This window comes from Bos javanicus, chromosome 16 (genome assembly GCF_032452875.1).
Source record: "Bos javanicus breed banteng chromosome 16, ARS-OSU_banteng_1.0, whole genome shotgun sequence".
Taxonomy (NCBI): Eukaryota; Metazoa; Chordata; class Mammalia; order Artiodactyla; family Bovidae; genus Bos; species Bos javanicus.
In genome coordinates this window covers 7,434,674-7,460,779 of record NC_083883.1, presented here as the reverse complement: position 1 = coordinate 7,460,779, position 26,106 = coordinate 7,434,674, and the positions used below count along the sequence as shown (strand labels likewise).

Genomic DNA, 26,106 nt, shown 5'->3' with positions numbered 1-26,106 from the left:
TAGTACCAGCTGTCTTTGGGCTTCCCAGGTGGCTCAGCGGTACAGAGTCAGAGTGCCAATGCAGGAGACCCCAGAGACATAGGTTCCATACCTGCGTGGGAAGATTACCTGAAGGAGGGCATGGCAACCCACTCCAGTATTCTTGCCTGGGAAATCCCATGGACAGAGGAACCTAGCAGGATACAGTCCACAGGTTTGCAAAGAGTCAGACACAACTGAGGACACATGCATCAGCTGTCTTATTTGATGTGTCATTATATATATATATACACATACACACATCAGCCTTTTCTCTGTTACACTTTTCATACTTTTGCCATGTTTCCTATGAAATTGTTACTTTTATCTTATCAAGACCTTAGATGCTAGAACATCTTAAAGCTTAAGGATAATAGAATTTCTTTGACTTTTTTTCTAGAATATTTAAATAATAAGTTTGTAAGTGGAAATAGTTCTGACTTTAAATGAATTTCTATATATAATGTATGGTAAACAGGCTTTTTCTTTCTTCAAATATAACATTGTTTTTTAAAAATTTAAATCATTTTTAGTATTAAATTAGCCTTTAAATATTATAATAAGATCTTTCTCAATAATTTACATGATGACAAACTTTTTGAATTTAACATAACACAAAACCAGTTTTTAAAATTACAGTAAAATCAATTTAAAAAAGACAGTGTTGTAAAAGTTTAATATGGTAGAATATTCATAGGAAGGGCTTCCCAGGTGGCTCTAGTGGTAAAGAATCTGCCTGCCAATCCAGGAGACTCCAGAAATACAGTTTCTATCCTTGGGTCAGGAAAATCTCCTGAAGTAGGAAATGGCAACCCGTTCCAGCATTCTTGCCTGGAAAATTCCACAAACAGAGGAACCTGGTGGGCTACAGTCCATGGGCCCTCAGAGAGTTGGACACAGCTAACTGATAGCCCACGCACGTGTGCATAGACACACACACATGCACACATGTTCATAGGACGCTGTATTGGAATAAACTCAGCTTTACTTAGTTTGCAATGGAAAATTATTTTAAATTTGGCCACAAGATGGTGATATCATAAAACAAGTTCAAAGAAATAAAATCCTATTCCAAAGTACTTGTGTTTCTTTCCAAGTTAAGTCTTTAAATGTAATAATTCTTGTCAATCAGTGTCTTCTCCTAAATTATGTTGTATTTCTTGATATATTCCATGTCTGTATTTTGGGGGGTATTTGCCCCTCATATCTACTACCTCAGAGAATATAAATTAAGTCTATTGCTTTGAAATCCATATGCAATAATAGCAAAATAGTATTTCAAAAATAGGAAATAATATACTGCTATTTGTATTCATTATTGTTGTTGACTTATTTCTTGTTATTTAATAGTGAAGAGATTTCCTGTTCCTGGGTCAGTGTCAAACAATGACAAACAGAGCAACAACTTGGGAAAATAATAAACTCAATAACAAGCTTAAACAATATTTTTGTTCATTGGGTCAGGCCCTCTCTTTCCTCACCATCTGGATCTCCATGTGTTGAAAAGTTTGCCTAACCAGCAGAGGCACCAAACAATTAAGGAACTTCTCCAAGATACACAGAAATTGAGAGAAATTCATAACAAAGCATCAATCCCAGATGATTTGATATTCTTCACATGGCTTTCGATGGTCTTGTGTGCAAAAGGGTGTGGTTACTGGTTAGTACTCTTTAATGAGCCTCAAACAACTCAAGACCCTCATGCTGCAGCTTGTCTAGAAGCTGAGTGTAACATCTGAAGGTCCTCAAGACCCTCCGTGTGTCATATGGACAGAGTGATTTGAGGGTCTGTGGAAGCTGTGAACAAATTGTACTAGAAACTGCAAACGCAAATGGTCCAAACATTAAGAAACAAGACAGTGTGCACTGTGGGTACACATTTTAGGAACTGTCTTGCACCACCTCAGAGTTAGCACCCATGCGCACTCTGTGAATGTACATGTCGGGAAAATCCCCTGGAGAAAGGGCATGGCCACCCACTCCAGTGTTCTTGCCTGGAGAATCCCATGGACGAAGGAGCCTGGTGGGTTGCAGTCCATGGGGTCGCAAAGAGACAGACAGGACTGAGTGACTAACTTCACTTTCAAATCATTTGTTATATGGATTTTCTAGGTACAAGTCATTTTACTGCTATCTGGAGAAAATTGTTCTCAGAAATCTAAACATTTTTAATGTGAAAATTTGATGGGTACCCCCTTTAGATTTATAACCATACATGTTAGTCCCATCTGGGTTTATTTATTCATCATAAGATTGATTTTCTTGGTCCCATGTAACCAGGACACCTCTTTCATGAAGAACCCCATCCCCTTCCTTCTATACAGCAAATAGTTTTTCTCTAACCCTGCATCTCATCCTTCATTGTTCTCTCCTTTTGCTTTTGTATACTGACAAAAAACCTCATAAAGGAAAAGGAAAAATGAATGGAAGATAGATTATCTGAGTCCTTCTGTATCTCCAAAATGACTTTTTCTACCCTCAGAACATGCTGATAGTTTTATTTGGTATAAAATCAAAGTGGAAAATGATTTCCTTTAAAACTTTAAAGCAAAGCTCCATTCTAGACAAAGCGTGTCAAAGAGAAATCTGTTGCTGATCTGAAATTCATTTATTTCTAGATGACCTGTTTTATTTGCATGTCTGTTTGTTTTTCTTTGTTTCTCTAGCTTTTAGGTTGTTATTTTTATGACTCAAGGCCCTAAATCTCAGGGCATGTCTAGGGGTATGTGGCAGCAACCATTGCTTATGCTCATTAAGTATCTCCAGCTGTCTCTTCTGAGCCCTTGAGGCAGGTTGGACCATACCACATGACCAGCTATGCACAGTGAGGGTGAGTGAATGTGTTCTTAGTATTTCTACATCTCCACAGACATGGAGACAATCTGATCCTAAGAGAGAAGCCTGGCATGCTTCAGTCCATGGGGTCACAAAGAGTCAGACACAACTGAGCAACTGAACTGAAATGATAATAGGGAGAAAATTTGTTTTTAATTTTCAAAACAAAATATTGCTGAATGAAGAAACTCATCCCTTAAGGAAATCAAAGGAACAAACACCCCGACAATGAATGTCTCTACCAGAAGTCTGTTTCCTATGAAAAACAAGTTTAATGGCAATAGATGTACTGTTAAAACCAATGGGAAAAACGTGTATTCATAGCCATATGTATTTCTTAATTAATGAAATACACAAATGTAAAGACTAAACATTTTTGGTATTTTCTTCCTCTATTTCCAACCATATAAAAAGTCAGATGGAGACAGTATCAGAAAAATCCAGGGAAATGAAACTGTGGGACAGGATTATCCTTTGTTTCACATATTTATTCAAAGTATTCAGAGAGACTATTTCACTGAAGATGTAATGAAAGAAAGTAGAAAAGGTCATGGTATTTTTCAACAGGACTTTGAGGATACATAAAAAACTTGATCCATGAAGTTTTAATGGATATAAAATGGGTTACTATTTATGAATTTGATACAAAAACTATTAGCAACAATTTCACCTTCAGAACTTTAGTTCAGTGGCTTTCTATGAGGTTTTTGTCTATATGAAATTCTGCTAAAAAAAAGGTACAAGCCAATGGATATTTATCAGCAAGTACAATGCCCGGATTTTTTTTTTTTTTTCTGGAACTGAGTATGTGCTTTCAGGATCTTTGACCTCAAACATCTACACTGCATCTTTCAGCATTAGATACAAACATTTAAAAGATCTGCACATAGGGCTAGGTCTTCAGAGTTTATGATTCTCAATAAAATTACCACCCAGAATATAATTTCTTAATTTATATAAACTTAAATTTTCTTTCTGTCTTTTATAATAACCTTATTACCCCCATTATTTTTTTTTTCCTACTGAGATGATTATATTCTGGAAACTTTGTTCAAGCTGGTAAGAACTCTTGTTCTGAATAAAGAAGAATTGACTCTATCACAAAATTTCTGGGCTCTTATGATTATCTGTGTTCCCTCTATGAAATTCAAACTATACCATAATTATGAGATTCAAATTTGTCTCCATTCTAATTTTAATATCAAAATAAAAACATATAAATAAAGATTTAAAGATGATTTGAATATCTGAAGTTATTGATTCCCTACTTATATTTTTTAAGTGTGTATAGTTTTGAGAATTGCTTGGATGGACTTAATGAAAATAAATTCATATCAAGAAGTATTAAATGATTACAGAAAGCATAAGAGTTACTCTGTGGGAATGCAATAGTGAAAAATAAATGATTTGTTATGGGTTTGCATATGAACAATTTTCTCCTACCAAACTGATTTCCCAATTTCATCATGCAGGTACCAAGGCCAGTAGTTTCCAGCCCTCAAAGCCTTGGACAAAGCATATCAGTTGGTAAGAAATGAGCACAGAAATAATTGCCCTGTTACAAGACTGAGGAGCTGGTGCTGGATGACAAATCTTTGCACCCAGCCAAAATTTCCCACCACTTAGCTTTATCTGCATGCCCAGCACAAAGTAGCTGCCTCTGTAAGTGGGTGCAGTCATCCATACCAGAGCATAAGATGTGGCAATTACAACACAGGCAAATCTATAGAAGTGATCAATATTGTGCACACAAAGCTAATTACTTACCCTTGATCATCATCTGTATCCTGTAGTTTATTCAGTGATGGTATCGGGAGAGTTACAAAGAAACAATTGATTTTGGACTCAGATGAAAACTGTCTTTTATACATGATACAAAAAGACATTAAATTACTTCACTAAGTTTCTTCAAGGTTACATGAATTCAGTAATTGTTTTGGTGGCTATTTTATATCAAAAGGTAAGCAAAAGGATGGAGAATGCAATGGCACCCTACTCCAGTACTCTTGCCTGGAAAATCCATGGACAGAGGAGCCTGGTGGGCTGCAGTCCATGGGATCGCTAAGAGTCGGACACGACTGAGCGACTTCACTTTCACTTTTCTCTTTCATGCATCGGAGAAGGAAATGGCAACCCACTCCAGTATTCTTGCCTGGAGAATCCCAGGGACGGTGGAGCCTGGTGGGCTGCCGTCTATGGGGTCACACAGAGTCAGACACAACTGAAGCGACTTAACATAACATAAGCAAAAAGAGGGTGTTGAGGAATATTGAAAAATGTCAGGGAAGTTTGATTCTTTTAAAGCATAAAAATGTCTCTGTTAAGTTCAAATAATTATGAAGCAGACAGATCTTGTCATTTTGGATAGTATCTATTTAAGAAAAAGTTTACAAATATTACAGGGTGCTAATTCTGAAGTGCTAAGCTTTTGTTCTTGCAGATTCTTAATAATACACATTTAATAGTATATTTACAAGACATGGTTTTGTTGACCAAAATAAAAAGGGAAAATGAGGCAAACTCAAAATTGCCAAAAGATAAGTTTATGACAACGACAACCTAGAGGGGTGAGATGGGGTGGGAGGGAGGACCAAGAGGGATGGAACATATGTATGTGCTGTGCTGTGCTGTGTCACTCAGTCCTGTCTGACTCTTTGTGACCCCATGGACTGTAGTCCGCCAGTCTCCTCTGTCCATGGGGATTCTCCAGGCAAGAATACTGGAGTGGATAACCAATCCCTTCTCCAGGGGATCTTCCTGACCCAGGAATCAAACCGGGGTCTCCTGCATTGCAGGCAGATTCTTTACCAGCTGAGCTACAAGCGAAATCTGGAACATATGTATAATTATAGCTGATTCATGTTGATGCATGGCAGAAACCAGCACAATATTATAAAGCAATTATCCTCCCATTAAAAATAAATAATTTTTTGAAAAGATGAATTTATTCAGAAATAGCAGAGGAATTGCAACTTGGGACATGAAATCAATAGCAAATAACAAGCAAGTCTGTTTAGGGCTTGAGGTTAACTGTATTTATGGGCAGAAACATAAAGAAGGGAAAGTTCAGTTAGAATTTTTTTTAATGAAAAACCAGTGGAGACATGCCTTGCTACTTCCCTACTCAGACAAAACCAGCCTCACCAGACAAACAAACTCAGTTCAGCTTATTTGTTGAGACCAAACTGGCCTGGGTCATTTTTTGTTCATCCCTCTGGAAACCATGAAGGACGTTTCCTGAGGTTGGTACAAGGCAACACCTGACCCACTCTCTCTCATTTAAGAAATACCAATATTACTAGTTTTTGGTAAATCACATATTTACAGAAAATCATTTTTCATTTCTTAAGTTTTTGTCTTCCTGAGGGGATGTATTTGAGATTTTTCCATTTTGCATTCTCTGGTTCCATTTTATTTTTTTAATTAAAAAAAAATTTTTATTATTATTATTTTACTTTACAATATTGTATTGGTTTTGCCATACATCAACATGCATCTGCCATGGGTGTACACGTGTTCCCCATTTTAGATTGAAATTCTTTTACAATATCAATATGTCAGCAAACTCAAGGGGTAAAAATGACAGAATGACATGAAAATGACAAAATAAAATTATTTTATTAAGTGATTTTTAACTTATAGTATCATCTAATAAGTTCTTCCCAGGTGGCGCTAGTGGTAAAGAAAACCCCTGCCAATAAAGGAGACTTAAGAGACACGGGTTTGATCCCTGGATCAGGAATATCCGCTGGAGGAGGGCATGGCAACCCACTCCAGTATCCTTGCCTGGAGAAGCCCATGGACAGAGGAGCCTGGTGGGCTACAGTCCATGGGGTCACAAAGAATCAGACATGACTGAGAGTCTGAGCACAAGTGAAAAACGAGGATTGCCCACAGTAATTTGGATGAAGCTGAGTACTTCAAAATAAAATATTTTTCTCCTTTAGTTAGAGATAGTAAATCAAACACAGCTACTTAATTATTTTTAGCAAAACGTTTTTCGGTGAAAACGTTAGTCATTTTATAGTCATGTCATAGTGTGCTTTTTCCCCAAAACATTAAAAGTCAATTAATTTCATTACAAAGTGATCATAAAATTCAAAATCAAATCATTTGTGGCTTAGTTGGCCCCTAAACCTCTAAAATTGAAGTATTTTTCAAATAATGTTTTTCTCAATATTTTTTAAGTTTGAATTCTTAGCTAAAGTAATAAATATTTTCATTATATTTATATTACTTGAAATAATATAAATCAATAATTGTTTATAAATCTCAACTTGAGTGCTTACCTTAGGCTAGGTAATAAGAGTATCTCATAGGCTTAATCTTTTGTTAAGTTGAAATATTCCAAGACATCCTCAAGTTTTCTTATTCTATATAAGTATTAATACCATACAAATCAGGGAATGGCAGTCTATAAAATTCAGGAACTTTTCCTTTTGGAACTGTATTTAATTTTAAAGTGAAAAACTATCTAGTCTGTTAGATCATGAGATTAAACCTGTTTGTATAGAGAGAAAAAGGAAAAATATGTCTCTGAGTAGAACTCTGTATTTCTTTGAAATGTGACTAAATTACAGTGCAATTTCTTAGATTTCTGCTATTACTTAAGAAGACAGACATTTTAACTCTATTGCAACATTTTTATTAATAGATATAAACAGTAGAATGAAATTTTATTGAATGCTAGGATAGTACATAATCTTTAATTATAAACCAAATAACATTTTTTTCAGAACCATTTGGTATAATCTCATATTGATCCACCACAGTTAAAGCTGACCTGTTCCTTCAAATAATATAGACTGGAGAACAACCCTATAAAATGATCAGAGATCAAAATGAAATAATAGTTATCTAATGCTCCACAGAGTAAGTGTTGTCTGTATTAAAAATTTCCCAGCAGGTACTATTTAATTTGCTGAATTTTCCCCAAATATGTCCTTCAGATTCCAAGCCTTGGATTTTGATATCACCATTATCTCAGATTTATTCAGATGGAGAACGACTGACTTATGTATTTTTCTCAGCCAGGATCTAATCTGAAGAAGAAGTACACAGTGATTTGGAAAGTTACAGATAATCATTAACTGTATCAGATCCTTGGAGTAATGACAGATTGCTCCAAGGATCTTTACTTTACTTAGCTAGTGCTAAGTAAAGAGGACTTGAAAATAACAGAGCAATAACAGATATAAGGAGCATGGATTATCTTAAGAGCTGAGACTGAGCATCCAGAAAGAGACTCCAGGACTGAAACCAGGCTGTTGGCATTGCTATGGTTCACAGAATTGCAGAAAATTCTGTGAACTCCTTTGCTGAACATCTCAGGACAGTCTTCACGGAGGAGTGTACCACTGGAGGCACTTGATTACACAACCATCCTGGGGGTGCTGAAGGAAGCTCCTGGCCACTGGATGTTTTGACCACCATATATTTTAGGAGATGTTCTGTGAACAAGCCACTCACACTGCAGTGTCATCAGGAGTCTGGTGCTGTGACAGTTGCATATGCTGCAAAGTTGGTCCCGTAGAAAGAGCAGGCTTTTCTTGGTTTTGCTGTTCTCACTAACATTTCCCAGGCTTCCCAGATGGAACAGTGGTAAAGAATCCACCTGCCAAAGCAGGAGATTCAGGAGATGCAGATTCTGTCCCTGGATTGGGAAGATCCCCTGGAGGAGGAAATGGAACCCATTCCAATAGTCTTGCCTTGGAAATCCCATGGGTAGAGAAGCCTGGTGGGCTCCAGTCTGTGGGGTCACAAAGAGTCACACATGACTGAGTATGCACGCACATTGGTATTTCCAAATATCCAAAGCAATTGTAGGAGGCAAAAAGAAAACCCAGAGAACTCATCACCATGCTGCTCCTCAAGCCCAACTTCCCTAGTCCATCTTCCTTCTTCTCTTCAGCCTTCTTATGCTGGATTGATATGTAGTATTTGTCATTCAACCCAGCTTAGGTCTGCTTGCTTGAAGCACAGCAAAGCCATCTATGGTCACCAGGCAGTGGTGAAGGAAAGTACAGTATTTATTGCCAGGCACCAAGTAAGGAGAACAGTCAGCTAGTGTTCAAAAAAACTCAAACTTGTCAGTGGCTTTCAAGGAAGAGTTTTTTAAAGGCAAGGCGAAGGAGAGGGTCGTAGGCAACTGGCTCATGTACATCCTTCTGATTGGTTGGGGGTGAGGTAACAGGATGGTTTTTCAGGACTCTCAAGTATCAGTTTTCTGTTTCTACTGGTCTGGGATCTATGTGCTGGTGGTCAGCACGTAGTCAACTTCTTCCCTTTTGGGGGTTTCAGTATCTGTAAAACAACTCCAAGGTATGGCTCAGAATATGACTAAGAGCTCTTGAGGAATGAAGTGTCCTTGACTCTGTTTTTTTGGCTAAGTTAATACTATTTTGTCTTGCTTGACTGTTTTCCTAGGACATGCAGGATGGTGTGTCTGTCCCTGGGAAGGCCCAGAGGGTGCTGCTCAGTTTCATAGCTAGGGTTTTCAGCTTCACTTAGAAGTAATGGGGAGAAAAGTTTCTACTCCATTTCCCTGACCAAAAGTCTAGCTTTGCATTTAAAACTGGTTTTCTCTAAGCACAATTTCTCTGGCCTTTAAATTACTATTTTGAGACATTATCCTCTAGTTTTTAAAAGAAAAAAAAATTTTTTTTTTCTTTTCTGGCACCTACATTGGTGTTTCTTTTTTATTTTTTTCCTTTCCTTTTTTTTCCCTTCTTTTTCTCTCTCTTCATCTCTTTCCCTTTCTATTTTTCCCTCCTTTCCCTTTGTTCACTTCCTCCTCTGTCTCTCTGTCTTTCCTGTCCTTTTTTTCTTAAGTAATTTAACAACTGTTTATTTATCACTAACTTTTCCAGTGATATCACCTTCATGTTTATATTGGTTTTGAAATATTAAAGTGACAGGGAAAAATACAACTGTGGCAAATTAAAATATAATTTGTCTACACAACTCAAGTTTTGCCAAAATAAATGTTTTCATCATCAGAAATAATTTTATTATTTATTTTAAAGCAATGTAACTGGTAGCAAAATGGTACATAGACTATAGACAGAGTCAAATCCCATAGGGTTACAAGAACTAATATTGAGTTCATATTTTATTTTCATGTGCAAGTGTAAGTAATTTAAAAAGGCAACCATTTGCTAAAAGGCTTTTATAAGTGTGTTTTTATTTTTTAAATAACAGAAAGAGTAATAAACTATCATCATTATAGCAAGCTGATCTGAATTGTGTTAAATATTAAATTTGGATTAATGTTCATAGTCAAAAATAATTATTTTAAAATTTATGAAACACATTTTTTATTTTCATAGGAAATATAGTCAGGCCCTACCTAGAGTAAAACCCTAGTCTTGGCAACCGTCATAATGCAAAAATACTCAATTTGAGATATTGGAGGAAAAAAATTTCATAAAACCTTACATTTATTCCTAAACACAACTGTAATGGGTAAAGACATCACAACTCAAAGAAACATCATACTTAAATTTCAATGTGCAAATATGAAACAAATTCATTAAATTTATTATTGTTCTCCATTACATATATTAATTCAATTCTGCCTTCAGTTTGAATAATTTCTATGTGACTATGTTTGTCAACTGTATTTCACCTGTGTTTATAACATATACACATGTATAAGCATACCATCTTTGTTTTAAGTTGTGTTTCTATTTCCTTGTTTGGTTAAAGAGAATTAAATATAGGGTCTCCCTATTTTAAGGGAAATTCTTGGTGTTCATGTTGTTCTAAACTGAGAGTAATATAAAATACTAAACAAAAACAACAACAAAAAAGGCATTTCATATACTCAAAGCCAAATTATACAATAGCTATAATCTATAATTTCACATTTTATATTTTATATTCACAGAATTATGAGGGAATATTAGATTTTATTTATTTGTTACCTTTAATCCTATTTTCTTTTTATCTGCTTCTTTGTGTAAAGAAATGATACCACCTTTCTAGCTTTAAATGTTCTACTTTCTGCTGAATTAAAATTCAAAGTAAAATTCAGAAAAAAAAATTTGGAGCAAAATATCTTTAAAAATTTTTCAGTATCTCTTTCGTGGGAATGACAACACATTCCAACTACCTTGCAAACTAAGCTCTGTGTTTTTCAACCCGTTTCTGAAGGGGACTAATGCAATACAGGTAAGAGCACTGGAGTCATCAAGGGTCAACTTTTCTTTTATAACTGTCCAATTTTGTATGGTCTGCATTAAATTTAAATGGCAGAAACCGCCTTTTCTTTTTGGCCACACCACACAGCTTGCAGGATCTTAGTTCTCTGACCAGAAATAGAACCCAGGCCCTTGGCAGTGAAAGCACAGAGGCCTAACCACTACACCACCAGGCAATTCCCCCAAGCTACCTATCTTTATTTTGCATGTTTTCCGCACAATGTTAAAGTAGAGTTAAATTAGATAAAAATTTTGATATAGCATTTTTTGGAATATGATTACTTTAATGCTAAAAGCATAAAGGAGGACTTCTAATGTTTTGAAATTCTTTGTATTCTATAAAAAGCATAATTATGCTTCTTTTTAAGTATCTTTCTAATGAAACAATACTATATAGATATATAAAAAAATGTTAAAGCTCAAGATTTTAATGAAAACCATTACTTAATATTGCAGTTTCAATTTTTGGAGTAAACTTAAGTCGACAAATGTGTTTCAAGTATTTTCCCTATGTTAGGTATTCTCTTAGGAGAACAATATGTTAGGAGAACAATACATATTTGCTTTTATACTTTTCTTGGCATACAATGTGTGTCAAACATAAAGTTAGGGAAAATTTCATGTTGTTAATATTTATTTTCGTTGGTTTTGATTTCTTCAGAGTAATAAAACATGCTGTCAACATGGCAAATTCTAAAATGGATATCATATCATATGAAAAGGCAACAAAAAGGTTAAAATGACTGAAAGATTCATATTCTAAAGCAAACTATGATTCTTACACAGAAGTCAGCCACATAAATTTATCTGTGTAGAGAAGACTAGACACAGTATGATGAGCTGTTTTTATAGAACAGCAATGTAATAGGACACATTTAATTTTAAGAGGAGCAACCATCTTTTATGTCCATTGGGATGCACCAAACATAGATTTCTACTTTACTTTCATAAAGCCTTAATACTTTTTTAAAAATTGGTTTCTACAGCTTGCATCATTGTCAAACAAGGAAACATCAGGTTTAAATTTTTGTGTTCTGATTTAGGTTTTCAAAACCATTCCATTGATGTCTTTCAAATATTAATAGGAGGAGTACCAACAAGCAGTACTTCAAGTTTCAAAATACTCTATACTTCCAGGAGAATAGATTTTTTAAATATGAGAGAATTGGATATATTCCAGTCTAGTTTATTTCATGCCAGCAATGCTTTTTCTTTCCTAAGATCTAAAGTTGTTTCAAGCAACATCCTTGGAGGGGAAAAAAAAAACAGTTTATTATTTTCTTTTTATCAAAGCTGAGTTTCCTCTCGAGAGTCCTGAACCATGGTGTTGCAGATGCTGTTTTTTCGACTGGGTTCACTGTTGGGTAGGTAAGCCAGTGGATCCGGTCGGATTAAGTATCTAATAAAAGAAAACAAAGTAAATGACTGCAGTAGCAACTAAAGGCAAAGCTCATCCACCCTGACACATTAGACTGTTACTTAAAGTTTATTGTTTAGTGTTTATGTTTATTTGTTTAGTGTTTATGGTTATCAAAACTTGTCTTTATATAATGTTGGTGGAAGGACTTGCAGTTTATTTGGTCTGTAAAATTTGCAGGGCTTGTATTATTTCTATACCTAAAAACGTTGTGAAAATGAATATGGATGAATGATGAATCATTATCGTTCAATTACAATCCATCGCCATGTTCACCTTATCAAACATTTATGTTTTATTCTAGTATTTTGTTGATCCATTCTTTTTCTTCCTTTGACGTTTTTATTTTGTATTGTGGTATAGTCGATTAACAACGTTGTGATAGTTTCAAGTGAACAACAAAGGGACTCAGTCATACATATACTATTCTCTCTGAAACCCAGCTGCCACCCAGGCTGCCACATAACATTGAGCAGAGTTCCATGTGCTATACACTAGGTCCTTGTTGGTTATCCATTTTAAATATATTGATTTATTATTCTTTATTTTGGCTATTTTTCTATCAAGGAGACCTAAATTCTAGCCATGAATATATCACTTGATTGTTCTTAGTTTTATCATTCATAACTATTAGTAATTTGATCAAATAATTTCTATAGTATTTTAATTTAAATATTCTATGATTCTAAAAAAATTAATGATTTCAGAAATGCTATGAAGAACATTGTGCATAGATAACAGTTTAAATTAATTAACCTAAAATTCAGGTTGTGCTATATTAAGCAATTAGACAAAAACATTATCCTTAATTCACTCTATTAATAAATAGGTAAATGTTCATCTGCCAAACTCACACATTTCAATGTTAGAAATTGTTTCAAGAAGGATGGTTTACTTCAGACTGCCTAATGATATGAGTGTCTGTTTCTTGAGCTTCTCTAGACTACAAGCTGGATCTGGGAATATGAAAAGCCACACTCTCTGACCCCTGCAGAGGATTTAATTTATGAAGCAGATAAAAGCATGAAAAAGAAATTCCAAACACCACAGAAAGATGAAAAGAAAAGCAGACAATGAGGGAATGTTTTATTGAGGGGGTTAGGTTGATGTCACTCCAGGTAGAAGTGGAGTGGAGATGGGACTGAGAAAAAAGTTCCATCCCAGGGATGGCCTTGGGATGTTGAGAAAATGAGTTGACTTCAGAGGACAGGTTAGACCAGGAAAGGACAAGAGATGAATTTACAAAAGAACCTAGAAAGATGCTAGTGAAGGACTTTCAGCTTCAGGATAAGTTTCCATCCCTGTTCTAGAGGCAGTGGGAAGCCATGAGCACTTGGAAGTGAGGTGGAAAGTGAATACATGTAACACAGCTCCTAAAATGTCTTGTTCAGGTGCAAATGCAATGAGTATTTCATCACTTTGTAATAATGTTAGGAGTCACACAAATAAATGGAGAGACTAACTTAAAAGTGGGAACTATAATGAAGATTTGTACTTCTCTTAAAGACCAAAAGGAAGATATTCATAAATATGTCCGAATTAAAGGACATATTTATGAATATTGGATCATAGATGTTCTTTGCTTTATTGACAAAGGCCAAAGCCTTTGACTGTGTGGATCACAGCAAACTGAAAATTCTAAAAGAGACGGGAATACCAGACCACCTGACCTGTCTTCTGAGAAATCTGTATGCAGGCATGTGAAGCAACAGTTAGAACCAGGCATGGAAAAATGGACTGGTTCCAAATTGGGAAAGGAGTGCATCAAGGCTGCATATTGTCACCCTGCTTATTTAACTTCTATGCAGAGTACATCATGAGAAACACTGGGCTGGAAGAAGCACAAGCTGGAATCAAGATTGCTGGGAGAAATGTCAACAATCTCACATAAGCAGATGACACCACCTTTATGGCAGAAAGCAAAGAGGAATTTAAAAACCTCTTGATGAAGGTGAAAGAGAAGAGTGAAAAAGCTGGCTTAAAATTCAACATTCAAAAAACAAAGATCATGGCATCGGGTCCCATTACTTCATGGAAAATAGATGGGGAAACAATGGAAACAGTGAGAGACTTTATTTTCTTGGGCTCCAAAATCACTGCAGATGGTGACTGCAGCCATGAAATTAAAAGATGCTTCCTCCTTGGAAGAAAAGGTATGACCAACTTAGACAGCATATTAAAAAGCAAAGACATTACTTTGCCAACACAGGTCTGTATAGTCAAAGCTATGGTTTTTCCCGTAGTCATGTATGGATGTGAGAGTTGGACCATAAAGAAGGCTGGGCATTGAAGAATTGATGCTTTTGAACTGTGGTGTTGGAGAAGACTCTTGAAATTCCCTTGGACTGGAAGGGGATCAAACCAGTCAATTCTAGAGGAAATCAGTGCTGAATATTCATTGGAAGGACTGATGCTAAAGCTCAAGCTTCAATACTTTGGCCACCTGTTGCAAAGAACTGACTCATTGGAAAAGACCCTGATACTGGGAAAGATTGAAGGCAGGAGGAGAAGGGGCTTACAGATGATTAGATGGTTGGATGGCATCACCAACTTAATGGACATGAGCTTGAGGAAGCTCCAGGTGTTGGTGATGGACAGGAAAGCCTGGCATGTTGCAGTCCATGGGGTCACAAAAGGTCGGGTAGGACTGAGCAACTGAACCGAACTGATGTCCTTTAATGAAAATGAGAAGAGCAATTTAAAGCACTGTAGTCTTATTTTTTTCTCTTAAATGAAAGTTGAAATTCACGTACTTGGATCTATTGACTGGATTTTGTTATCCATGCACCTGCTGTATAATTACTGTGAATATCAATAGCATGGTAGATCAATGAAGAAAACTAACAGTGCCCATTAAACTTTTTATCACCATATCATCTAGTGATTCATAGTTCTTTGAATCAAATTAATGTTGTGCCTTCAATTAAAATGAACTTTTGAATGTGGTTCTTTAGAAAACCATAAATAGTTTGGGTATAATCTGTTATCCCCTGAATTCATTGATTTGGCTGCAAAAGTCCCCTTCCATATTATAATCACTACTAAACTTATGAGTCTAATAAAACAAATTTCTTGAATGTGCTTTTTGTACATCTTGTCACAGTAGCTTTTTTTTTTTTTTTTGCTCTAGTTATCCTAAAATTTAATTATCTCAATGCCCAAAATATAGAGAATGGCAAAGAAGTCTTTTTTTTTTTTTAAATAGTAGTCAATTTGATGTTTTAGCTTAAAACTAATACACATAATAGTATCTAAAAGGCAGAAAATCCCATGCCTATTTTTCCTATATATATTGTAACATCCATATTTTATTTTTATGTTTGAGTTTTTAAAAGTTTTAGGAATTATTTTGAGTTACAAAATCTATTTGATAGAAGGTTAGGTACATATACTCAAAAGGTTAACATGATCTTACCATTTCATGACATATAATCATGGAAAATAATATTAGTCTCAAAAAACTTATGACTTGTTATGAAATCAAAATAAGGTATGATTAATTTAAAAATATATGTATAATTGAAACTTTGAAAAAGAGGCATACAAAAGTTGAGACTACATGCCAGACTGGATAACTAATAAAAATTGCCTGATTTTATGGATCAAAGGAGGAAAGATATGTGTAAATATGGACACAAGAAAAACAGAGCAGTTTTATCATATTTTAATTACATACGAAGTGCAGTCTCCAGAATGCACAGTTGAAAGCCAGGTGCATCACAAATAAGATATTTTCATCTAACTTAAAGTGCTCCATAAATTCATTATCACTACTGGATATAACAGCTGCCTTAAGACAATTAGCAGCTGGAATTATCATCATCTGATTCCTCAAAGTTCTAATATGTTAACTATCAGATGGCAAAAAGGAAAAAAAAAGACATTATTATACTTGCTAGCTGTATCTTTGATGCCTTATATAAAATCCTTTCACACTGATTTTGGGTCAGAGTTACTTCTGCTGATGTTATTTTTCTGAGAAGTTTTTGAAGCACATTCGTCTTTTGGCCCTAAAACTGAGTACTACTACTCAATAGGCCAACATTCATTCTTCTTTTTCTTCTTTAAGTATCTTATCTTTTAAAAAAATAATTCTTTTAAGTTTCATTCATTTAGAAGATGAAAAAATAACTAATTTCTACGTAGAACTAGCTTCTTTCCAAAGCTCAGAACTATATCCCCCTAAGCTTTCTAGACATTTTTATTAGCGCATTGAACAATGCATCGAAACCCCAGCTCCTCATCTCTCTCTCCTCCTCACCCAAAGACTGCTCTTTTCTGCTTGGAAAAGTGCCTCACCATCTTAACTTGTTTCAGTTAAAGAGTAATTTTTTTTTGTTTGCAACCACATAGATTCTAACTCTTAAAACCATGTGAGAGCTATTATTTTCCAATTCCCAGAACAATGAACAAGTTTTACACTTGGCCTCCATAAATTTATTCCATAGGCTTTTGCCTTTACAACCCTCATCCAGATGTTATGACAGAATCTTATCTCCATCCTGCCAATCAATTCCATTGCTTCCTAGACAGCTCTTTCAAAAAAAGAAGAAAAAGAAAAATGAACCCTTTCAATCCCAGCTGAAATCTCCCAGAAAACTGGCAACATCTACAAGTAAGCTTCTAACTGGTAGCATATTGTTAATACCAACTTTAGTTCTAAACCACTTGGCATGGATCCACTTTATGCTCTGCATCACAGAATGTCCTCACACTTCCTAGTCACTGGCCTTATTGCTTATTTTCCTGATTATAGGCATACACATCCTGTGGACCTAACACCCACCAATTCTTTTGAATCTTTGGCATTGGTTTTATGTCACTAATACAATCTGGAGTTAACTACCTTGTGTAAGCAGGCCTTGGTCTAGAAACACCTTAGAACCCTGGATCTTGGGGGCAGCTTCTCATAAGGAATTTCTTTCCTAGGCTTACATCAACAGCTGTCAAAATGACTTTTCTAAAATTGTGCTGCTTTCTTGCTCATATAACCAAGTGCTCTTATTACCTAGAAGATTGAGTATAAATTCTTTATTTTCTAATCTAAGGTCCTTCCAAAATCAGGTTTAATATGTTTCCAATACTGTGAAGAACTGACTCATTTGAAAAGACCCTGATGCTGGGAAAGACTGAAGGCAGGAGGAGAAAGGGATAACAGAGGATGATGTGGTTGGATGGCATCACCGACTCAATAGACTCAATAGAGTTTGAGTTGGCTCCAGGAGTTGGTGATGGACAGGGAAGCCTGGCGTGCTGCAGTCCATGGGGTCACAAAGAGTTGGACTCAACTGAGTGACTGAACTGAACTGAATATCATGTTTAACTAGTTATTAGCAATGCAAATGCTAACAATACAAAGCTTTTACTCTGGTCACACTAGGCTCTGTAGTATTGCCAGCTGGCACACATTATGTGATGCCTAGGTACTGCATTTTCTCAAGCCACCTCCATGTTCTGGAATGATCTCTCCTCTCCACCTGCACAAATCCTATCTACCCTAAGAGTCTAGTTCAAGTCCTCCATCTTTATAATCAGAGTAACTCACAATGATGCCTTCTTTCCTGAGTTTAGAAAAACACTATCTCATTTAATCCATGCTTAACTCTTGTGAAGAAAGGGAAAATCACTAGACCATTCAGGTATGACCTAAATCAAATCCCTTATGATTATACAGTGGAAGTGAGAAATAGATTTACGGGCCTAGATCTGATAGATAGAGTGCCTGATGAACTATGGAATGAGGTTTGTGACATTGTACAGGAGACAGGGATCAAGACCATCACCATGGAAAAGAAATGCAGAAAAGCAAAATGGCTGTCTGGGGAGGCCTTACAAACAGCTGTGAAAAGAAGAGAAGGGAAAAGCAAAGGAGAAAAGGAAAGATATAAACATCTGAGTGCAGAGTTCCAAAGAATAGCAAGAAGAGATAAGAGAGCCTTCTTCAGCGATCAATGCAAAGAAATAGAGGAAAACAACAGAATGGGAAAGACTAGGGATCTCTTCAAGAAAATCAGAGATACCAAAGGAACATTTCATGCAAAGATGGGCTCGATAAAGGACAGAAATGGTATGGACCTAACAGAAGCAGAAGATATTAAGAAGAGATAGCAAGAATACACAGAAGAGCTGTACAAAAAAGATCTTCATGACCCAGATAATCACGATGGTGTGATCACTGACTTAGAGCCAGACATCCTGGAATGTGAAGTCAAGTAGGCCTTAGAAAGCATCACTATGAACAAAGCTAGTGGAGGTGATGGAATTCCAGTTGAGCTATTCCAAATCCTGAAAGATGATGCTGTGAAAGTGCTGCACTCAATATGCCACCAAATTTGGACAACTCAGCAGTGGCCACAGGACTGGAAAAGGTCAGTTTTCATTCCAATCCCAAAGAAAGGCAATGCCAAAGAATACTCAAACGACCGCACAATTGCACTCATCTCACACGCTAGTAAAGTAATGCTCAAAATTCTCCAAGCCACGCTTCAGCAATATGTGAACCTTGAACTTCCAGACGTTCAAGCTGGTTTTAGAAAAGGCAAAGGAACCAGAGATCAACTTGCCACCATCTGCTGGATCATGGAAAAAGCAAGAGAGTTCCAGAAAACCATCTATTTCTGCTTTATTGACTATGCCAAAGCCTTTGACTGTGTGGATCACAATAAACTGTGGGAAATTCTGAAAGAGATGGGAATACCAGACCACCTGATCTACCTCTTGAGAAATTTGTATGCAGGTCAGAAAGCAACAGTTAGAACTGGACATGGAACAACAGACTGGTTCCAAATAGGAAAAGGAGTTCGTCACGGCTGTATATTGTCACCCTGCTTATTTAACTTATATGCAGAGTACATCATGAGAAACGCTGGACTGGAAGAAACACAAGCTGGAATCAAGATTGCCAGGAGAAATATCAATAACCTCAGATATGCAGATGACACCACCCTTATGGCAGAAAGTGAAGAGGAACTAAATAGCCTCTTGATGAAAGTGAAAGTGGAGAGTGAAAAAGTTGGCTTAAAGCTCAACATTCAGAAAACGAAGATCATGGCATCCGGTCCCATCACTTCATGGGAAATAGATAGGGAAACAGTGGAAACAGTGTCAGACTTTATTTTTCTGGGCTCCATAATCACTACAGATGGTGACTGCAGCCATGAAATTAAAAGACGCTTACTCCTTGGAAGGAAAGTTATGACTAACCTAGATAGCATATTCAAAAGCAGAGACATTACTTTGCCAACAAAGGTCCGTATAGTCAAGGCTATGGTTTTTCCTGTGGTCATGTATGGATGTGAGAATTGGACTGTGAAGAAAGCTGAGCGCCGAAGAATTGATGCTTTTGAATTGTGGTGTTGGACAAGACTCTTGAGGGTCCCTTGGACTGCAAGGAGATCCAACCAGTCCATTCTGAAGGAGATCAGCCCTGGGATTTCTTTGGAAGGAATGATGCTAAAGCTGAAACTCCAGTACTTTGGCCACCTCATGCGAAGAGTTGATTCATTGGAAAAGACTCTGATGCTGGGAAGGATTGGGGGCAAGAGGAGAAGGGGACGACAGAGGATGAGATGGCTGGAATACATCACTGACTCGATGGACATGAGTCTCAGTGAACTCCAGGAGTTGGTGATGGACAGGGAGGCCTGGCGTGCTGCGATTCATGGGGTCGCAAAGAGTCGGACACGACTGAGCGACTGATCTGATCTGATCTGATCTGATCTAACTCTTGTGACAAAGTCATGCTATATAGATCACACTTTTAAAGCAGCACTTTAACACTTTTATAAACATGCATAATACAAATTACTACCATAGATCCTTTCCTAATAAAGATTTTGACCAATTTTACCTTGGCTTTGAAAAGTCTAAGGGATTTAGAATTAGCTAGTGTGGGATATTTTAGGTTTTCCTTTGAACTTCTTTCTTCTTTTTATTCCACAGATTTTCTATCATTTGTCCAAATGTATATGTGCTCAGTATATTGAAAACAAAATTCAAGCTGTCTTCTATACCTCTACCATCCTATGATGCTTTTGTATAGTACGACACACAGCAATACACAATGCAGTGCACAAAATGCATTTGTTTATTGAACACCAAAATTAGACTCTGATTTTCTAAGTATTTATATCACAAGAATAATATGAGGCTTTATGGGGAAATAAAAATATAAAGCTAAATAAATCTGTGGTTTTCTGAAAATACAGGCCTTATGTGAGCTACATCAACTTACACAACATCATTCAGCTCCAGTCTGGTGTCTGGAGATGGGTTTATCAGGATGTAGGACAGGGTATTTTGATGATCATTCATTTCATCTAGAAGATAAATAAATGCCAAGTTAGTTATACCACTTACAGAAAATTATGGGAATTACTGCAGAGCATCTTACCTTCAAACCACATAGCTGTCAATAATAACTTGCTATAGTTTTGCCCACAGCATGACTGTTTATATAACTTCGAGTATTTTCAAATTACTGTCACTGGAAATATCTGACAGGTACTCATTTTTTGTTCTAATAGATGTTAAAAAATAAAGTATCTAATTCTGTTCACAACAACCACAGTTAAAAGCTACCTTGTAAGCTATTACGCTAATGCTTTTTTTAAGTCTAAAAAAGTATTTCTATTACAGAAATGGCTAGACAAGATGTTTACTTGATTTGCTATGCTTTAATAATTATAAAAAATTGTGGTTATAGATGGCCATCCCAGACAGGAGCATTCATATGGAAAATACTGCAGAAAAAATCATCTAATGACATTGTGTTTTAAAAAACACAACAGATATGTATCTAAATAGCTTGAAAACCCTAAGTACATTTGACTTCCTTACATAATATGTCTGATATAAAATGGTAGTATTCTGGAAGAATGCAGAGTTCTGTGGATCAGATTTAACTGTAAGTTTCAAGGGGAGTGTACCACTGGATCATTTGCTTTTTCCCTAAAACAATTCATATTCTAAAAATAAACAGCTATGCCCTCTAAGTTTTGTCAATTCACTCTGAAGACATCATCAGACTTCAAGTTTGGAGAGTTGACTTGACATTAGAAAGGAAAAGAAAACAGCTTTGGGATTGAGGTTTTATAGTTTCCAAGGCTATGAGAAGGTGTAAATACAGAGGCTTGTGGATACATAGTCAATAAACATTAATCCTCCCAAGGGTAAAGATTTTAAGCTGAAAGGGCACTGTATCAAAACCTGCTCTAGAGCCGTAGTCCTCTCTAGCTACTTCGGTTAAGATAAGCTTGGCTCCTAAAAGTGGTATTAAATTTTCCAGTTTCATCCAAAAATCTAAAACTATATTTCATACCAATAGGGATAGATCAACATGAAAATAACTGCATAAAATTAAAGATAATTTTTAGGCCAATACATATGATTCTAATAATTTTCTACACTGGAAAATATATATTATTTTCATAAAATAATATCTACCACAACGTGCTTCTAACTAGAAACCTGTCATTGGACTGTGAAAGATAGTATTTTCAGTTATGATCTTTCAAGTTGATATGCAGATGTGACATTTTAAAATCTATAAATAAAAATCCTTATCTTACAAGGCAGTTAAACTGCAATATAATTGAAGCCTCCAGTAAGTTTGCCAGTAAAATTATTATAATCATGAGATTATCAAATTAATATTCAAATAAAGGAATATATTCAATTGCATAACCCCAAGGCAGACACAAGGAATTGTATCCTGCCATGGGGATAAGGTTGCCAGGCAAAATAGAGAATGCCCTGTGCAATCTGAAATTCAGACTAACAATTAACAAGTTTAAGCATATTTATATACCATATATTGAATGTAACATGCTTGTACTAAAAATCATTTGTTGTTTATCTGAAATTCAAATTAACTAGGCACCCTATATTTCTCTTTGCTAAATCTGCCAATCATACTAGCGGGTGTATGGTTTCGGCTAATTTAAAATGCTGGAGCTTGGAATTCCAATGAGTATATGACAAGCTTACTCCAAATAAGGTGTGATTTTACCTCAAAGCATATTGTACTGGCAGGAGATTACCAGAATCCTTTTTTTATACAGAAAACAATTTTAATGTATGTATTCTTCTTGAAAAATTTCTCCTTTGTATGAATTTTCACATAGGCTAAACAAAATAACAGCAGTTAATACTGCATCCTGGAGACTGAAGCATGATGCCCTGAAACATAACAGGTCATTAGAAAATCTCCACCTCATTTGGCTCTCAACTACCATCTAGTTGATAACATGAAAAAGTAAAATAAATACACTTCTGTACAAATTCCAAAAGGTTTTGGAAAGACCTTATTTATTTATTTTCATTTTAATTGTTAAATATACTACTTTAAGAACTTCCCAAGTGCTTCAGCGGTAAGGAACCCATCTGTCCATGCAGGAGACAGTCAGGCAGATGCCCTAAAGGAGGGAATGGCAACCCACTCCAGTATTCTTGCCTGGGAAATCCCATGGACAGAGGAGCCTGGCGGGCTACAGTCCAGTCCATGGGGTCACAAAGAGTCAGACACGACTCAGCAACTGAGCACGCATACTACTTTAAGCTTAAAGGTACTTCACCTGAAGTAATATCTGAGATTGAAGAAAAATGTATTGAACATATTATCTGATTTAAAAATAAGTGTGGTTTTCAATTTTGCTGCCATCCTCTAGTACTCCCAAATGACTTACAGGAGGCATTTTTATCATTAGTTGTTCATAATTTATCACATGATTTTTGTTATTTTGTTCTCCAGTTTGCTCATTTAATAATGTTAACTAGTCATGATTGTGCTTCCCTGGTGGCTCAGATGGTAAAGAATCTGCCTGCAATGTGGGAAACTTGAGTTCAGTCCCTGGGTTGGGAAGATGCCCTGGAGAAGGGAATGGCTACCCACTCCAGTATTCTTGCCTGGAGAATTCTATGGACAGAGGAGCCCGTTGGGGTACAGTCCATGGGGTCACAAAGAGACACAACTGAGTGAATTTCACTTTCACTTTCAGGTATGATTAGTCACAAATAATCCTAAATCTGGAGACAACAATGAACAAGACAGGCCAAGTCTACAGATTCACCTATAACAAGTTAGCTGTAAACATTCTATATGATTTTAAGCATCTTATTTGAGTTATCTTAGGATATTCATTAACATTTTGTTGAAATTCACTAATTCCAAATGCACATGCAATGAGTTTTGACACTGTATAGAATAATGCAACCTCTACCATAATTATGACATAGAATATTTCTATAATGACAAAAAGTACCCTCCTGACCTTTTGCAGTTTATTCCTTCCTCTCATGCCCCATCCTTAGAATCACTGATTTCTAGAACCATTCACTCAGCTAGGATCTTACAGTGTGTTTCTGTAAGGCTTTTTCTTCCCTTCGTGAAATCTTTTTGTTGAGTATCCAAGTTGTTGCCTGGATCTACTTTAATATTAATGCAGTCATTCAAGTTTTCTTTAGAATTGTGATTACATACAATTTAATTATATCCTTTTGCTTTTAATCTATTTCTTTCTTTACATTTTAAGTGTTTCTTTTAGACAACATAAAGCTGGGTATTGCTTCTTTTAATCCCATCTGATGACTTCTGCCTCTTAATTGAAATGTTTGAAAAGTGAAAGTGAAGTTGCTCAGTTGTGTCCGACTCTTTGCAACCCTGTGGACAGTAGCCTACAAGGCTCCTCCGTCCATGGGATTCTGCAGGCAAGATACTGGAGTGGGTTGCCATTTCCTTTTCCAGGGGATCTTCTTGACCCAGGGATCAAACCCGGGTCTCCTGCATTGGAGGCAGACATTTAAGCTCTGAGCCACCAGGGAAGATAGTTGAAATGTTTAATCCATCTATATGTAATATTAATATTGTTGCTGTCACGTGCATATCTTTGATACCCAGTGGACTGCAGCACAACAGGCTTCCCTGGTATGAAGTATCAATATAGTAGGATTTAAATCTACCATCTTGCAGTTATATTTCACTTGTTCCAGATGTTCTTTGTGCCTCTTTCTTTTTTCTCTGCCTTCTTTGGATTAATTGAGGATTTACACAGTTATTCTTATAATCATTCCATTTTATTTGCAATATTGGTTATTAGTTATATCTCTTTGATTTTCTTTTTTTTTTTATAGCTTCTCTAGGTCATTGGTTGGCAATTGCTTTTAAAAGAACCAAATAGTTAATATTTCAGACTTTTCAGGCCATATGAGCTCTGCTGTACTTAAACTTTTTCAACTGGAAAGTGGAGGCAGCCATAGAAAAGGCAAATATCAGTAAGAATGATTACTTTTATTTTTTCCCAAAACTGGCATGCTACCATTTGCTGTCCCTTACTCTAGGGTTTAAAATATACAGCTTTAACTTTTCAGTGTCTACTCCTAACTAGCACATCACTTTGCATGTAATTTAACAAACTTTGCGTGTGTGCTAAGTCACTCCAGTCATGTCTGACTCTTTGCAACCCTATGAACTGTGCCTTCAGGCTCCTCTGTCCATGTGATTTTCCAGGCAAGTGTACTGGAGTGAGCTGCATGTGCTCCTCCAGGGGATCTTCCCCAACCAGGGATTGAATCCATATCTCTTATGTCTCCTGCATTTGCATGCAGGTTCTTTAACAATAACACCAACTGGGAAGCCCTTAACAACTTTACTATATTCTATTTCTTCCTTATTATTTATTATTGCCACACTTTTTTTTGCTTCTATATATATATTATAAACCTTACAATGTTTGTCATAAATGGTAAATTATTTTTGAACAAAATTTTTAAAATAGAAATGTATCTTTTACATTTGCCCATATGCTTACTTATTTTGTTTAGATCTATAGTTCCACTGGCATTATTTTTCTTCTGTCTTAAGAATTTCTTTTAACAATTTCTTTCATCCTGCAAGCTGTTGTTGACAAATTTTCTCAGCTTTTGTTTTTTAAACCTGTCCTTATTTGCTTTTAGTTCAGAAAGATAGTTTTACTATGTATAGTGTATTAGGTAGACTATTTTTTTCAGTACTAGAAACAAGTTTCTCAGTTGTGATTTGTTTTGAGAAGTTTCTGACATGAAGGTCTCTACTGTCCTTATGTTTGTCTCTTCCTTATGAAATGTCTTTTTTCCTTCTGCACTTTTTGAGGTATTTTATCATTGACTTCCAGCAATTTTTTTATATTGTGTCTTGGCATTATTTTATTTGTTATATTTATATTGTTTGAGCTTTACTGAGCTTCTGGGATCTTGAATAGAGTTCCCACCAAATTTGGACAAAAAATGTTGATCATTAGTTCTTCAAATATCCATTCTCTTCCTCCTGTTATTCCAATTATGAAATTACTCCATATTATACCACATGCAGCTAGCACCACTTTTTCAAGCCTTTTACTTTTTCTTTTCTTCTGTATTCTGCATTTTGGATAGTCTATTGCTATGACTTTATGTTCACTGATGTTTTTATTCTGCAGTAGCTATTTTTATGTAAATCCCATGCAATATGCATTTTACTTGGAAAATATATATTTTTCCAAGTAAAATATGGAAAAGTAAAGTATTACAAATTCTAACCTATATGAGCTTCATGTCTTCAATTTTTCTCCTTATTATTCTGTTTTCCTCTACCATGTTGAACATATAGATCATATTGTATTA

The 26,106-nt window shown here is 35.9% G+C and overlaps 1 protein-coding gene across 2 annotated transcripts in view; it reads right to left on the bottom strand.

Annotated features, from left to right (window-relative positions):
- Window positions 1–7,510: 7,510 nt before the first annotated feature.
- KCNT2 (potassium sodium-activated channel subfamily T member 2) overlaps window positions 7,511–26,106 on the bottom strand; it is a 435,264-nt gene continuing 416,668 nt past the window's right edge. For both annotated transcript variants that reach the window (XM_061382138.1, XM_061382137.1), the window contains 2 exons: window positions 20,705–20,789; window positions 7,511–12,453 (listed from right to left, as the gene is read on the bottom strand). In XM_061382138.1, the coding sequence (XP_061238122.1) occupies window positions 12,342–12,453; window positions 20,705–20,789 (197 nt within the window). In that variant the 3' untranslated portion in view covers window positions 7,511–12,341. The remainder of the gene's footprint in view (window positions 12,454–20,704; window positions 20,790–26,106) is intronic.